General features: G+C 36.9%; 1 protein-coding gene across 6 annotated transcripts; it reads left to right on the plus strand.

Annotated features, from left to right (window-relative positions):
• The first annotated feature begins 143 nt into the window (after positions 1 to 143).
• On the plus strand, positions 144 to 9,509 carry LOC130939117 (uncharacterized). 6 transcript variants are annotated; one of them, XM_057867209.1, is made up of 14 exons: positions 144 to 824; positions 929 to 1,246; positions 1,647 to 1,826; positions 2,369 to 2,504; positions 3,554 to 3,888; positions 4,504 to 4,633; positions 5,412 to 5,540; positions 5,661 to 5,705; positions 7,452 to 7,531; positions 7,978 to 8,074; positions 8,200 to 8,289; positions 8,936 to 8,989; positions 9,092 to 9,157; positions 9,243 to 9,509. In XM_057867209.1, exons 1-14 carry the CDS (start codon positions 340 to 342, stop codon positions 9,393 to 9,395), a joined length of 2,298 nt encoding a protein of 765 aa, XP_057723192.1. In that variant the 5' UTR covers positions 144 to 339; the 3' UTR covers positions 9,396 to 9,509. The 6 variants fall into 6 exon arrangements, with proteins under 6 accessions (XP_057723192.1, XP_057723193.1, XP_057723195.1 ...); XM_057867210.1 differs by having other exon boundaries at positions 9,092 to 9,151; XM_057867212.1 differs by having other exon boundaries at positions 9,092 to 9,135.
• Positions 9,510 to 15,480: the final 5,971 nt, after the last annotated feature.

Raw genomic sequence — 15,480 nt, forward strand, 5'->3', positions numbered from 1 at the left:
CAATGCTTTTGCTTGCTGCTTCTTAGTACCCGCTCAGCAGAATAATTTCTTTTAAGTAAAGGATAAATATCCAACGCTTCATGGCCACAAATAAGTAAATATGAGCCTGCGTCTGTCTCCCCTCCGCTCATCTGACCTCAAGTAAAAATAAAAGATAATGCAAATATATATATATATATATATATATATATATATCAATTTATTATCGTTATCATGATCATGATAAAAAAGAAAAAATAAAGACAGAGGCAGGGTTAGTTGTTTCCCAAGGAAAAAAAGGAGCAGCGCTGCAAAGTCCGAATGGCTGTGATTTGTAGTTGGTGTTGAATTTCTTCATCCATGCCAGTCCAGATGTCAGCTTGTTGGCATAATTCGGGGAGCAACGCCCTTTCAGTTTCCCGTTTCCGTTATCGTTCCGAACCATTAATTCATTCTCATCATCACTGCCTCTCTACGCAGTTGCAGTTGCAGTCACATAGTATATTCCTCTTCCGCAGGCTTACTTTTGCTACCTCTTCACCAGCACGAGCACAAACACCAGTCCAGGAGATGTCTTTCATCCAGTCAAAATCAGAGCAGGAGGGGGAGGAAGATGATGCGGCAGCCGCTGCTGCGAGTGTGAGTCCCACCTACAGCGACAATACTGCGACTCATGCTGATGAGCAAGACCTAGAAGAAGAAGTTGGTATTTCCAAAATACAAGTACCAAGACAGAAACACATTCCTATTTCCAAATCCCAACTTCTGGATGCCATCCTCTCTGTCCTGTTTAACCAAGACCAAGATGATCTTGATGATGCCCATCACTTTCGCCTTCTCACTTCGTGAGTTTACTCCATCTCTCATTTAGTCATATACATTTCAATTCAACTCAGCTCCCCTACTCTGCTCTGCTAACTCCGTTCCCGTGCATATTTTACCAAAACAGATGCTTAGACTCCATACTTCATGCCGAGCACAAAAATATCTTAGAGGAGATGCGTTTCGATTATTACCTTACCTCAGTCCAAACTGAGGACGCAGTTGTACAGAATCCAGCTGATTCACAGACGCCAGTTGTGCCGAATGGGAAGGAGTCAAACTTGGTTAGCAATGACATTCTTGGAATTGAGAACAGGGAGGTCTATCAAGATGTGCCAGTTGATGAACAGGAAAAGCCTATCCCTTCCAACTATGGTTTGGACCTAAGGCGCCTTTTACCTGCTCTCGACAAAAAAAGCAAGAAAGACCATGGAAGGGGGTCCAGGTTTGTCACAAACAAACACCATTATTCTTCTTCCTAATTGAAGATTTTATCCTAATTGTTTAAAGGGTTTCTGTTATTCACATTGCAAACAATATAAAATCAGGAGGATCACAAATTGGAGCAGCATCACAATTAGAGGAATGAAGAGCACATTGATATACTCAAAGACCTTTCTCTAGTCATAAAACTTTAATTTTTCAATCCGACTATTTTTAATTTGAAATTAGGTGTTATTTTGTTTTAAATTTGCGCCTTCCCTTGAAGGAAGGGCTCAATTTCATAGGCAGACCAAATCAAAATATTCAAAGTCAGATGGAAAACTATGAAACTGAAAAGAGTATGAGCATTCTGTTTATTAAACCTTCTCTTTCTCAAATTTGCTATTCCAAATTTGCTGCAGAGTTACTGTCGCCACACGTTTCCAGCATTCTTTCATGCAGCTTCTTTCTGATGCACAATTTGAAGAACTATCTGCTAGGGATCTGATGTTAACATCTGCATTGAACACAGACTATCTCCTTACCTTACCCATATATGTTGATTGGAAGAGAGCATATGAGTCTAATGCCATAATATTTAGGTAATTCGATGTACATCTCATCTGTTTTGTTTTTGTATTGTTACTCAAAATCAAATTCCACAAATTAGTCTTCAAGGTTTTCAGTGAAATGTTGCTCTGGGTGCTTCTATCTCAACACTTAAACAATTGACTTCCATTTTGTATATGATTATTGATTAGTGAGATAATATAGTTACATTTGTTTCTTTTGATAGTTCCATAGTTACATTCTTTTATTTTATTTAGGATCCGACATCTTTGAACCACTGGCATAGCAATATACTTATTAGTTATTTTCATTCGTAACAATAATAGTAATTCATGTTTTTTTAAGACTTTCTGGTATTGTATTTATTTTGTTTTGTATTTGAGTGGATAATCTGTGTTTCTATAAGCTGACATACCTGTTCTAATTACAAAGGCTTCCAGTTTGGGTATCCTTCCAAATGAAAATGCTTTATATATCTTTACGAGGAAGTGGACTCAAAATAACGTGAAAATATATAATGTAGCATATGCCCTCTGTTTATTCCAGAGTAACCTACTGTCTGTATTTATTGTAGGCGGGGTTATGCAACTGAGAAGCAGAAGGGCCTACTACTTGTTGAGAAACTGGATTACTTACAGTCTATGCTTCTACGGAGAATCTTCTATATTATATCAAAACCTCTAGGGAAACTTGGTACCTGGATAAGTGAGGTCATTATTTTATGGTACTTTCATCATCTAACGCTGTTCTATCTGCAAAGAAATATAGAATCATGCCACTACACAGCCATGAGAAAGAAATCTTTTACTACAAGCATAAATATATGCTCAGATAACATATTTCATTATATGGGACTAATATGGCATAAATTCTTCCACTGTCAGTACTCTACAATGAAAAAGCTATTTTTAAACAAGAAATTACATGAAGGAAATTGAGAATCTTGCGGTGAAAGGCATGAAAATTTTCAAAAGTATGAGAGATATAAATTGGAATATGAAGTTAAAGCAGGAAGATCCACTGCTGAAGTTGTCTTATATTGATCTGCTAAATTGAGTTATCATTACCAATCATCTTTGATCTCAATTTTATAATATGATATGATGTTATATAGGGGAAGTTGCACTAATTTTTTGGATATGCTCTCATCCAAATTCCTATCTTGGAGCCACCCCCAACCACTGAGCCACCAACTCAATCGCCCTTCCGAACTCAGCCTGCAACCGAGCTTGTTTCTCCAAGTGGTATCAACAGATAAATGAAATAAGAATTTCTGGAAATGCCTTAGACTGAGATTTCAGTCTGAAATTCAGTTTACACTTTACAGGGATGTATTTCATTGATCTATGCATCTGGTAATTGCAATGGAAAAGGAGAAACAATCTGGGCAGAGAGGAGCCTTCAACCTATAAAATTTCTCTCTTCAAAAGATATCTTGATGGATTCTCTCTCATCATCCCCACTTATGTATAACCTCCTCATTATTGCACATCATCACAGATTGTCCCATTTTCTCTCTCTTCTAGTTCACACTAACCAATTCATCTCTTGTCAGTTGTCACTACACTTTTTCCGGTCAAGGTCCAGACCATTGTTTCTCATTGTCTTCGTAATATAATCATTAGTTTTCCAAATTTACTGTTTGTATGAAAAATTTCTAATCCTGTAAGGGAAAAAAATAAGCCAAACTTGGACTAAAAATAAGGCATCTTTCAAATTTTGACTTATTTGGTATAAAATGTTACGTTCTCTTTTGCAGACCTATGAAAATGCCAGTCGAGATCATAGGTTACAAAGTTGGGCTGAAAGACTGAGGCTTTGGATAAAGGAATTATCCTTATTTAAAAAATCATTACTTTATGATGAGCATGCTTCAGATGAGCAAATGGGTGCAAACAATGCACCAAATGGAGAACTCCCTATTTGGCTGGTAGCTCAGAGAGCAGTAGCTCGATATGAAGGGATTTTGTCACCAATTGGTCCCCGTGAAAGGCTCTTGAGGAGATTGCTTTCTTGGATTGGATTTATTCCCCCCACCCCAGAAGCACCTTTCGAGGTTGACAATGATAGTAACACATCTGAACCTTACTTAAGGTATGCTCCACAAAACATTCATTTATTACTTTCTGTTAGCTTTGATAGGCGCTCCTCTTTGATTAAGATCCAAAGTTGATTCCTTTAATGTAAAACGCATTTAAATTTGGTGCATTGGGACAACGACCTCGCCAAGGGAGGGAAGTAAGTGACGTATTGCAGGATCAAACTTTAGGGGGGTTTTTTGTGAGTTGAAAGTTTGCAGGGGAATAGAGTGTTTTAGACTGACTTATAGTATAACATTTATACTACAAGCCTTCCCTTCCCCTCCCTTTCCTTCCAAAAACCCAACTCACAAACCACCCCTTAGCCCTTAGGTGCCAGTTGATCTGCATGTTCGTATGGTTTTATAAAATTGTACCCGCTTTATAATCAGTTGTAACTTTATATGAGATGTTTTTCTGAGTTCATTGGGAAAACTGATTATTGAGTCATATATGATACTGAATGCACTTGGAGTAGTTGAATACCTGATGATTATTATTTTGCACTTGGAGTAGTCATATATGAGATGTCTGATGCTGTCATTATTATTTTGCGAGTTTTTGTGCGTAATTTTGTTGAAGTGTCATCTTTTTTATATGACATGACCAATTAGTAGGACTCTGTATCTAGGCCTACTTTTTTATCAAGGATATCACTAAGTGATATTTGGAGACCAGCAACAAGAAAATACTGCAGAAATGATCCTTGGAAAATGTTGAAAACGTCCATTTCCATACTTCTCTCGCAGTCAGTCCTGCAGGTATTCTCCGTTGTCTTTAATTTTTAACTCTCTCAAAGCCGCATAAATATATATTTCGTATAATTTGCATAAATATGTATTTAGCAGAGCTTTACTAGCTCAACTTTCATGCATCTTTTGAAGGCGTGACTCATGTATGAGTCTGTGACCTTGTTGTAAGACATGAATCTTCTTTCCTTTTTTTCTATTCTTCTCAACTGGTTGAAGATACATGACGTCTATTGTTAGTCATAATTATTATGCAGTGTTGCACTTGGTTGACATCTCATATTTTCTTTTTCTTATTATTTTAAAAAAAGAGGGTAAAGGGTCTATGCTCCAAGTTTTAATAGCTAATAAAGTTCTTATCTTGAAATCCCCCCCCCCCCCCCTCCTTTTTTTTTTTTTTTTGGTTTACACTGGAGGTGGCAACGAGGTTTGATGGAATGTGTTAGCTAAGTGATAGTAAAGCCTAGAGAGAATAGAGTAGAGGGCTGTTAGTTATATCTGCTGAGTCAGCTAGGATAGTACAGCTGTAACTACCTAACAGCTATGATAACTAACTTAAGATTGAAAGGACTATTTTGCTCCTTCGGCCAACTTGCACAGCAAGCTATTCAGCCGTGTGTATAAGCACAGTTCAGTGCTAAACTCAGTCACAAAATGTCATAATATACATTACACAGCTCTGAAACTTCTATCTGTCTCTCTGAGTTCTCTATTCTCGCAAAACTGTTATACAATTGATATATAATTATGCTGGAAAAATTGATAAAATCTCAATGTTTTCACAAAGTAGGAACCGGCATTTGAAGAATTAATTCTACTTTATACGAAGGAAGTTGATGAAACAAATTCTAGAGATGAAGCTGAAGTTCCATCATTGCAATTAAAGATCTATGAGAGAATTCCTTTTCCGGATTTACCGGTAATATTTCTGCCACTATAGGTGCTGGCACAGGAGAAGATTCTTCTAGTGTTGTTTCTGCTGTGATTTGTGTATTTGTTTTATGTATTATTCTTCATGATATATTCAATTTATATGCAGGTAATTTTTCCACACAAAAAGCTATCTTTCCGTATCATAGACACGGTATGAAATCTGCAAAAAGCTCAGGATGTTTCTTTTAGGTTTCTACTATTCATTTAAAGTCACGTTCTATGTTGTTTAAGCTTCTGATTCAAATGCTGATATGGGTTTGGGTGTTGATTTAGATTATGATATGAATATTACCCCTTGGCCATGTAAAGTTAACCCAGTTAACTAAATTATACCTGTTTACACAGTGATTCAATCTGAAAAGCTTGAGGTTTCTGAACTCCTCAACTCATATATTTATATACACTAATTAATCATTGCAATACCTACTAAAGATAAAATATAATTATTCATAATTGATTCTAATCTAACCTAATTGACACCTAACAGCTAATTGACTGAATTATCTGAATATAATATCAACATCCCCCCTCAAATTGGAGCATATATATTATATGCACCAAGCTTGTTACAAATGTAATTACTATGAAGACCTCTGAGAGACTTCGTGAGAATATCAGCTAATGGTTCACTTGAATTAACAAATTCAGTGACAATTTCTTTAGATATAACCTTCTACCTCATGACATGACAATCCACCTCTGTGTGTTTATTTGGTTAACTGTCCCAAACTTCAACTCTGAAAGGAACTGCTTGACCCATATTAACTAAAGCCACTAATGCCATGGCGCGATACTCAGCTTCTGCACTTTGATCGGGCTACAATACTTTGTTTCTGACTTTTCCAAGATATAAGGTTTCCACCAAGAAAGACACAATACCCAGAAGTAGATTGTCTATCAATAGGAGAACATGCCCAATCAGCATCACAATAGCCATTGACTTGGGTATTTCCTTTACCTTTGTATAGTAATCCTTGGCCTGGGGCTTTCTTGATATATTTTACAAGTCGCATTACAGCATCCCAATGATCAGTGCAAGGAGATTGAGGTTTTTGAACTCCTCAGCTCATATTTATATAATTAATCATTACAATACGTAGATAAAACACAACTATTCATAATTGTTTCTAATCTAACCTAATTGACACCTAACAGCTAATTGACTCAATTATCTGAATACAATATCAACAATACCTAACACTATATACTAGGAAGACTAGAAAGGCTAACAGGAGCATGGGGCAGGCATGTGGTCAAGGGAGGCTGATCACTAGCTCTAACAGCTGGTGCAAGTTAGTTGGAAGGGAGTGAGAGGTTGATGATTCTGTTAGGGAGGTGAGAAGTTTACTGGTGAGTGGATCATTCAGAAATTGGACTTTGAACATAGGAGAGAGCAAGGTCACTCAAACACTATTTCCTTATCATACATTTTCCTTCTTATTATGTGGATATTACATACAGGGAAGAGAAAAAAAAGAAGAGGAGAGGGGGGGGGGGGGGGGGAGGGGGTTGTGATACTACACCAATATTACTTAAATCCTACAGGTTTGTACACTTGTGTAACGTAACTGATAACAGTTCTTACATGTGTATCTGTTGTTCCTTTATACTTCTGCCTTAATTTGACAATCCTAATAGGAAAAATGAAAAATGCTTCGAACAATTTTCATGTGACCTCAGGTCCTGCCCATAGATGTCTCTATACGTGAGACTGGTGCACTATAAAGACAAAGTTACACAATTTCCTGTAATAAGTTCAACAAATCGTTGACAAGATGCTACAACATCAAAGTCCTTTTAGTTTCTAAATTAGGGATATAGTCGTAAGATAATAGTAGATAAGCAGAGGTCTGTTTATTCTCATTTAACCATGCAACTGTTAACTGTGAACTTGCAGGTGCGCTTGGATATTGCCACAATTTTGGGACTTTTGGCTTACTTCATAAACTACAAATTTGAGAATGTTTTATCCTCCCCGTATGTAGTTCCATGTGATAATACTCAGAAAGATTTTGCAGCCTCTACTTAAATTTTAAATATGGTCATCATGACTAGAGTTCAAGTATCTCATGTGATAATATTCCGAAAGATTTTGCGGCCTCTACTTAAATTTTAAATATTGTCATCATGACTAGAGTTCAACTATCGTTGATGCTAGAAAGGAGCCTTATATTCTGTGATATACCAAACCAGACTACACCATGTATGAACATGTTCTTGAGGTCTGGAAGGGTGTGTTTATGAGATGAGGTTACTCTTCGAACCATTCTCTTCCCTTCCAAACTCTCAAGTCACAAACTGAGCCGAAGGAAACACCTTATTTCTACCTTTCACCAGTCACTCTCCTGCTTAGCAGTTACATCAGAAACTTATGTAGTACCACTTATCCTGTTAACAGTATCTTGCTTTGATTTTTGCCTCAGATCAGCAATATTACTTGATGCAGTCGCAGTAAGTGCTCTTATAATATACGGAAGTCGTGTGGTTCTAGGCTACAAACAAACAAGGGACCGTTATCAGGTAATAAGCATAATAGTTTCTTGTGCTATTGAATATTATTATGCTACAAGGTTGTAAAAACATTGTTCTTTCTTCCGCACTCTGTGGAAAGCAAAATATCTAAATTGTGAAGAATTATATTGCAGCTTCTAGTCAACAAGACACTTTATGAAAAAACATTAGCAAGTGGCTTCGGTTCAGTGCATTTTCTTCTGGATGCTTCTGAACAGCAGCAGGTGAGAATCTTATTCTTTCGCATGCTTTCCACTTTCTGTATATGACTCTGGCTTTTTTTTTTTTTTTTTTGGTGGAGAAAGAGAGAAAAAGGAAAAGGGGGGGGGGGGGGGGAGGAGGGGGCAGGTAGGGCCAATGCTGAGCATAATCAACCATTTGAATGATTTTTGGTTAACTGGTGCTTAATATATTTTGATAAAAAATTTAAAAAGTATTTGAATGATTTGTTCAACAATTTTTTTAAGGAAAATGGTGTGTTCCGAATTGTGAATCAGATAATACCATCAACTGGCAATGAAAAAGAACTGAAAATAGTGTTGGAATTGTTTGATTATTCAATCAAGGTGACGTTAGGTAGTGAATTTGCCAAACTGAAATCAGATAATAAACTTCCTTTGCAAAAGCAATTCAGTGTTAGTTAATATCAACAAATATGAACTGGTTTGGTGTGGTTTATGTTACAAACTCAGTGTCTGAACATAAAGCCCAGCCAAAGTAGTTGATAATATTATTATGCACGATACTTGTCATGCAAAATGGTAAACTGCTCTGGAAAAATAGGGTGACTTACTGACTTGTTTCCAACCTCATTTTTCTTATTTATTCTAACCTACATTACTGTTATCTCCCAAAACCTTATGCATGCAGTATAAGGAAGCTATTTTGGCTTATGCTGTCCTGCTCAAAGCTGAGAAGGGTCAGGTTTGTTAATAGTTAATTAAATTAGGCTACTATCTGCTAATGCTGTAAATCTGCCGTCATGAATTAAAACATAAATCATATGTGAAATTCTCTTCAATGTAGGTCACTTCTCGACAAAGTGTTCGAGAGATATGCGAGAGATTCATGTATGAAATGTTTAAAGTAAAGGTGATACATGGTTGATGCTTTAGTTTGTTACATGATAGTGCCGACTGCTGACTTTAATGATTGCATATTTTCTGTTCTTTGGCAGGTTGAAATGCCAGTTGACAAGGCACTCAGTACACTATTAAGGTTGAACCTAGCAACAGAAACTTGCATTGACGGAAGGCTTGGATTGTTGGCTATACCTTGTCCGAAGGCTTATCAGAACCTGAAAGAGCGATGGAATGGCTTGCTAAGTTAAAGTGTGCAAGATGCACTTTACACCGTAACAACTGTAAACTGAGGCATTCAATACAGCATATAATATGTTTCTAGAGCTAAAATAAATTGAGTAAAGTATGTTTTTTATCCCTAACGTTTGTGATTTTCTTTAAAAGTACCTTTTAACATTTAGTTTCATACAATTTTGTCCTTAATATTTTCGAATTGTGTCAAAATTACTTCTACACGCTAATTCTATGTAAAACGTTAGGAACAAAATTGAAAACTTTTAGAGATAATTTTGACACAAATAAAAAATGTTAAAAATATTTAAAAAAAAATCATAAATGTTATGAACAAAACGTATACTTTATCCAAATAAATTTGTATATATGAAATATGGAAAATATTACTTCCATATTCATGGTGAGGAGTTCAACAAGACAAACAATACCAGAATATCAACTGTAACATCAATATGAAAACCTTCACGGAGAATTTACCTAAGTGAATAATAACTTGGTTCATAAACAAGCAATTGCTTGTTTAATATATCATCAGCTATTTTATCATGGTCTGAATTAAGTCATGATTGGCGCTTAAGGGACAAGTCCCTCAGCAAGCCAATCAACCAAGTTTTTAGAAAAAATGGATAGAGTCTCCTCTATTCTTAGAGTCTTACCAGCATGAATATTATCTTCCTGTATCAATAATAAACATCCTTTTCCAAAAATAACAATAACAACATATTCCAATCATATCTACAACCAAACATGTCAAAAGTCACATCATATATATTAAGTCGATAACTAAAGTAAACGTTTTACATAACCAAGTCATAATCACTATTTCAACAATTCGAGATTCAAAACAACACAACCCAAACGAGGACTCTGCCTGTGACATATAGAGCATTGACATAATCTATATTTTGAGTAGATGTTCCATTACATCATTACTTAGCCTTGAAAAGAAGAAGGGCTCACCGAAATGATTAAGATCTACTGCAGGACAGGTGGAATGGAACCTGAAATGACACCTGTATCTGAAAAACATGGAAATATAATAGAGTGAGTTTTGCAACTCAATGAGAAAATATTACATCTATAACCCACACGAGACAATACAAGTTTTACCATGAAAAATATATTTCTTTCCAAAGATGAGGAATTCATATTAATTAATTATGCAAATAAATAGATAAATAATTAAACGGAATGAATTGAAATGGGAGTTCTCATTCTAGAAGTCAAATCAAATCAAATATTACACACTTAGGGTGGCTCTACCTCTAAGGGTAGTCCTTTCCTTTAGTGTGCCCATACGGTATAACAGATCCAACGTGTGGCCTACACGTTAGGCTAGCAACGCCCCTGCTAACTGAAGTCTAAGTCAGATGCATCTAGGTTAACGTTATAACCACCGTTAACTACAGTTTCTAGTCAGAGTCTTCCAAACCAATCCAAATCAAATCACATATAACCATTTTTAATACTTGTAACATATTACTAAATTTCATAAAAATAGAGTATATATAAGAATGCATATTAAAAATTTAATTAAAGTTTAACAAATACAAATAAGAAAAACAAGTATGCTTTAGAAAATATATAAATATCGTCTCGTGTGTATCTTTGTAAAATTATGAGTTTTTCAGAAATCGATATCCATTCCAATTCAAAAATCACAATAATTAAATATTTTCAAATGCTGAAAATAATGATTCAATTTAAATATTAATAATAGTATACTTTAAAATAATTATAGACATAATATCCACTCACAACTTGATTCCAAGGAACCGTAAGCAACTTTGAGCGCGTCAACGAGCTACCAAATGAAGTCCAATAACTTTACAACTCTAGAAATATGACAATAATGATATTTGTGAGCTACTAATGTTGTCAATTAACATAATCTTACTCACTTTGACAAAAGTCCCAAATTTTCTAACCTAATAACTCTAATTTCGGATTTTGCTATACCCACAAGCATAGGAATGATAAAATTTAGAGATATAGCTAATTATTGAGTTAAAGAGTTACCTTGAAACCTCAATAATAATCAGAACTCAAAAGTTAACTATTTTTCTCACTCATTAAGTTGAAACTCCATGATTTAGGGTTGTGATAAATGAAATTTGAATAAATAAGATAGAATAGAGAAGGAAAAGGAAATAATATGAAAGAAGTGAGTTTAATGATAGTGTGTGATTGGAAGAAGAAGATATGAAAAGATGAAAATAATGCGGGAGACGAGATGGATAAAAAAGGAGAAGGGTGAGGCTAAGAAAAAGAGGGGAAATGAGTAAGGTTTTGTTTTAAAAAGCATAAAAATGATTTAAGTGCAATAATTGAACTGAGTGTTATTTTTACCCAAGGCTTTGCTACTTCGGGTGTTTTAACCGAAATGCATCGATCTGCAATATTAGTACCCGCTTTATAATCTTATTGGTTAATGATGCACGTAAGTATGATGATATTTGGCTATGCAGCAGAGTAGTCTAGGAAATTTCTCCTTTGGGCGGATGTAGCCAAGTGGATCAAGGCAGTGGATTGTGAATCCACCATGCGCGGGTTCAATTCCCGTCGTTCCAAAGGCCTCTGCCCTTCCATCCCTTGGATAGATAGACGGGGCAGAGCTTTTAGTTTTTTCATGTTGTCAAAGAGTTGAACAATGAAAATAGATGGCAAGTGCCTGATCGAATTGATCGGGTCATGTAGGAACAAGGTTCAAGTCTACCGGTCTGTTAGGATGCCTCAGCTGCATACATCACTGCACTTCCACTTGACACCTATCGTTAATGAGAAATGACTCGTCTCATCGTGACCTTCTCTTGAATTCTCAAAGCTTCTTTTGCTCCATCCCCGCAGGGGCAGAGAACCCATCGTTGTCTCGGCTGTGCTACCGGAGGCTCTGGGGAAGTCAGAATAGGAGAGCACTCATCTTGGAGTGGGCTTACTACTTAGATGCTTTCAGCAGTTATCCGCTCCACACTTGGCTACCCAGTGTTTACCATGGGCACGATAACTGGCACACCAGAGGTGCATCCTTCCCGGTCCTCTCGTACTAGGGAAAGGTCCTCTCAATGCTCTAACGCCCACACCGGATGTGGACCGAACTGTCTCACGACGTTCTGAACCCAGCTCACGTACCGCTTTAATGGGCGAACAACCCAACCCTTGGAACATACTACAGCGCCAGGTGGTGAAGAGCCGACATCAAGGTGCCAAACCTTCCCGTCGATGTGAGCTCTTGGGGAAGATCGGCCTGTTATCCCTGCCTTCCTGAAGGAAATAAGAGGGATTAATGGGGGCACGTGCTTTTCGCGTGCCTCTCCTCCCTTTTTCTTTTCTTTTTTTTTTCAGTTATAACATTCTCTCCCTCTTAAGAAATTATGTCCTTAAATTTCGAACTCATATATTGTGATAAGTGTGATAGTTACCTTCAGACTCAAACAGATACGGATATTTGTCGTGCATGACATCCTCCACTTCCCAAGTTGTTTCTTCTATCGAATGATTTTTTCAATCAACTTTCACAGATGCTATCTCTTTAGAACGTAGTTTCTTTACTTGGTAATCAACTATAGTCACTGGTTCCTCTTCAACTGCACAATTAGAACGTGAAACACTTGATGGATCATGCACAACTTAGGCGGCAGTACTAACCGGTAAGCAACTGCACCTATTCTATCCAATATCTCAAATGGACCAATGTAACGAGGACTAATATTGCCTCTTTTTCCAAACCTCATCACTCCTTTCATAGGTGACACTCTAAGGAATACCTGATCACCCACTGAAAACTCTAATTTGCGCCTTCTGTTATCCACATTAGCCTTCTGCCTACTTTGAACTGCTAATAAGCGTTTTCTTATTAAGCGAACATTCTCAACTGCATCTTGTATCAAATTTGGTCTCAAAATCTTAACCTCACGAACCTCAAACTACCTAATAAGTGACCTGCATCTTCTCCCATAAAGAGTCTCAAATAGTGCCATTTGAATGCTGGTTTGATAACTATTATTATAAGAGAACTCGATCAAAGGTTGATAGCTGTCCCAATTCCCACCAAAATCTAGAACACAACACCTTAACATGTCTTCTAATGTTTGGATTGCTCATTCCAATTATCCTTCGGTTTGAGGGTAAAAAGTTGTGCTAAGATCCATACGAGTTCCTAATACTCTCTGAAATAATTTTCGAAAATGAGAGGTGAACTGACGTCCGCGATCTGAAATAATGGACACTGGGATTTCATGTAGTTTAACTATCTCATCAACATAAAGTTGAGCATACTGAGCTACAATAAAAGTTGTTTCCACTGGAAGAAAGTGGGTTGACTTCGTCATTCTATCCACAATTACCCAAATTGAATCAAAACCTTTAAAGCTACGAGGTAAACCTGTTACAAAATCCATCGTAATCTTGTCCTACTTCCATTCAGGTATCTCAATTTGTTATAATAACCCAGCAGGCTTTTGATGTTCAACCTTAGCCTGTTGGCAAGTTAAGCAATGAAAAACGAAAAATCCTATATCTTTCTTCATGCCTTCCCACCAAAATAATTGTTTCAAATTTTGATACATCTTGTTGGAACCTGGATGAACTGTGTACTTAGAATTATGAGCCTTCTCCAAAATAACTTTCTTCAAGTCGTGGTTTATTTGGTACACATAAGCGTTCCCACAACGCAAAACATCTTGATCAATAGAAAAGTCTGAATTCTTCCAATTGCAAACATCTTCCATAAGTTTTCTTAATTTTGGATCATCACTTTGTGCAACCTTGATTTGTTCTATTAGGGAAGATTGGGCTCGGACATATACTAAGAACATTTTTTATTCTCCGAGGTCAAATTGGATTCCACCACCCTTTAATTGGTGGACTTCTTCAACAATTGGTCTCCTTGCAAGAGTGATATGAGCCAAACTACCCATCGACTTTCTACTAAGGGTATCAGCCATAACATTTGCCTTGCTAGGATGATACAAGATGGTACAATCATAATCTTTTAGCAACTCCATCCATCTCTGTTACCTCAAATTCAAATCCTTTTGTTAAAATATATACTTCAAACTCTTGTTGTCTGTATAGATCTCATAGGTCTCACCATAAAGATAGTGCCTCCAAATCTTCAAAGTAAAAATAACCGCTGCCATTTTCAAGTCTTAAGTTGGATAATTCTGCTCATGCTTCTTGAATTGTAGCGGGGCATAGACAATAACGCGGCCAGGCTGCATCAATGCACAACCAAGTCCTATCCGAGATGCATCACAAAAGACTGAGAATCTCCCAGACCCTGAAGGTAAAACAATGATAGGCGTTGAGGTCAGACAAGCCTTAAACATCTGAAAACTTTCCTCACACGCTTCTGGCCATTGAAACCTTACACACGTGCCTGACCTCTCCTTCTCTGACTTTCTCTTCTATTATAAATCTGACCCCTGCCACCAGCTCCTCTACCAATAGGACCAGAAAATTCCTAATAGATATAGCTGAAGATGATGGCATTGGTGTTGTCAGACGTGCAATACCTAGAGCAAAGCCTCCTTTAGAATTAGGACAACCTCTCCTAAGATGCCCAGATTAGCCACAACCAAAACATGCTCCAATGGCCTTGAAACATATACCAGAATGGTAACTCCCACGCTGATGGCAATAGGGCTGAGCTGGCCTTGTTTGATTTGAACCTATGCACTAGATTGATAGGTGCCCTTAACAAAAGGTATGGGACTCGAAACACTCATGGGAGCAGATCCAAAAGAAGCAACCCCACCAAAAGATGTTTAAGGAAGAGCTCGATAACCCGAATAACCTTGCTGATTAGTCTGGCCATGATAAGACTGAAATCCTCCTAAACTAGATCCACCAGAAAATTGTCCCTTCATCTTGGGCTTCTTGCCAACATCCTTAAAAGCATTTCTCTCTACTATCCCAGCTTCAATTCCATAAGCAAGGTTTAGGATATCTTTAAAAGATATGCGTTCGACATCAAGCATAAGAGTAGTGAACATAAGTTCTGCCAACCCACAAACGAACCGATGAACTTTCATCTCTTCTGAATTCACCAAGTACGGAGTACTCTTAGAAAGTCTATTAAACTCCTTAGAATACTCAGTC

This window comes from Arachis stenosperma, chromosome 7 (assembly GCF_014773155.1).
Source record: "Arachis stenosperma cultivar V10309 chromosome 7, arast.V10309.gnm1.PFL2, whole genome shotgun sequence".
Taxonomy (NCBI): Eukaryota; Viridiplantae; Streptophyta; class Magnoliopsida; order Fabales; family Fabaceae; genus Arachis; species Arachis stenosperma.

Excerpts from the sequence above, each read along its gene's own strand:
- LOC130939117 (XM_057867209.1), top strand. The coding sequence starts at position 340 with ATGCCAGTCCAGATGTCAGCTTGTTGGCATAATTCGGGGAGCAACGCC. Across the intron at positions 1,827-2,368 it reads TCTAATGCCATAATATTTAG|GCGGGGTTATGCAACTGAGA; the intron begins GTAATTCGATGT and ends TATTTATTGTAG. Across the intron at positions 4,634-5,411 it reads TCTCGCAGTCAGTCCTGCAG|GAACCGGCATTTGAAGAATT; the intron begins GTATTCTCCGTT and ends TTCACAAAGTAG.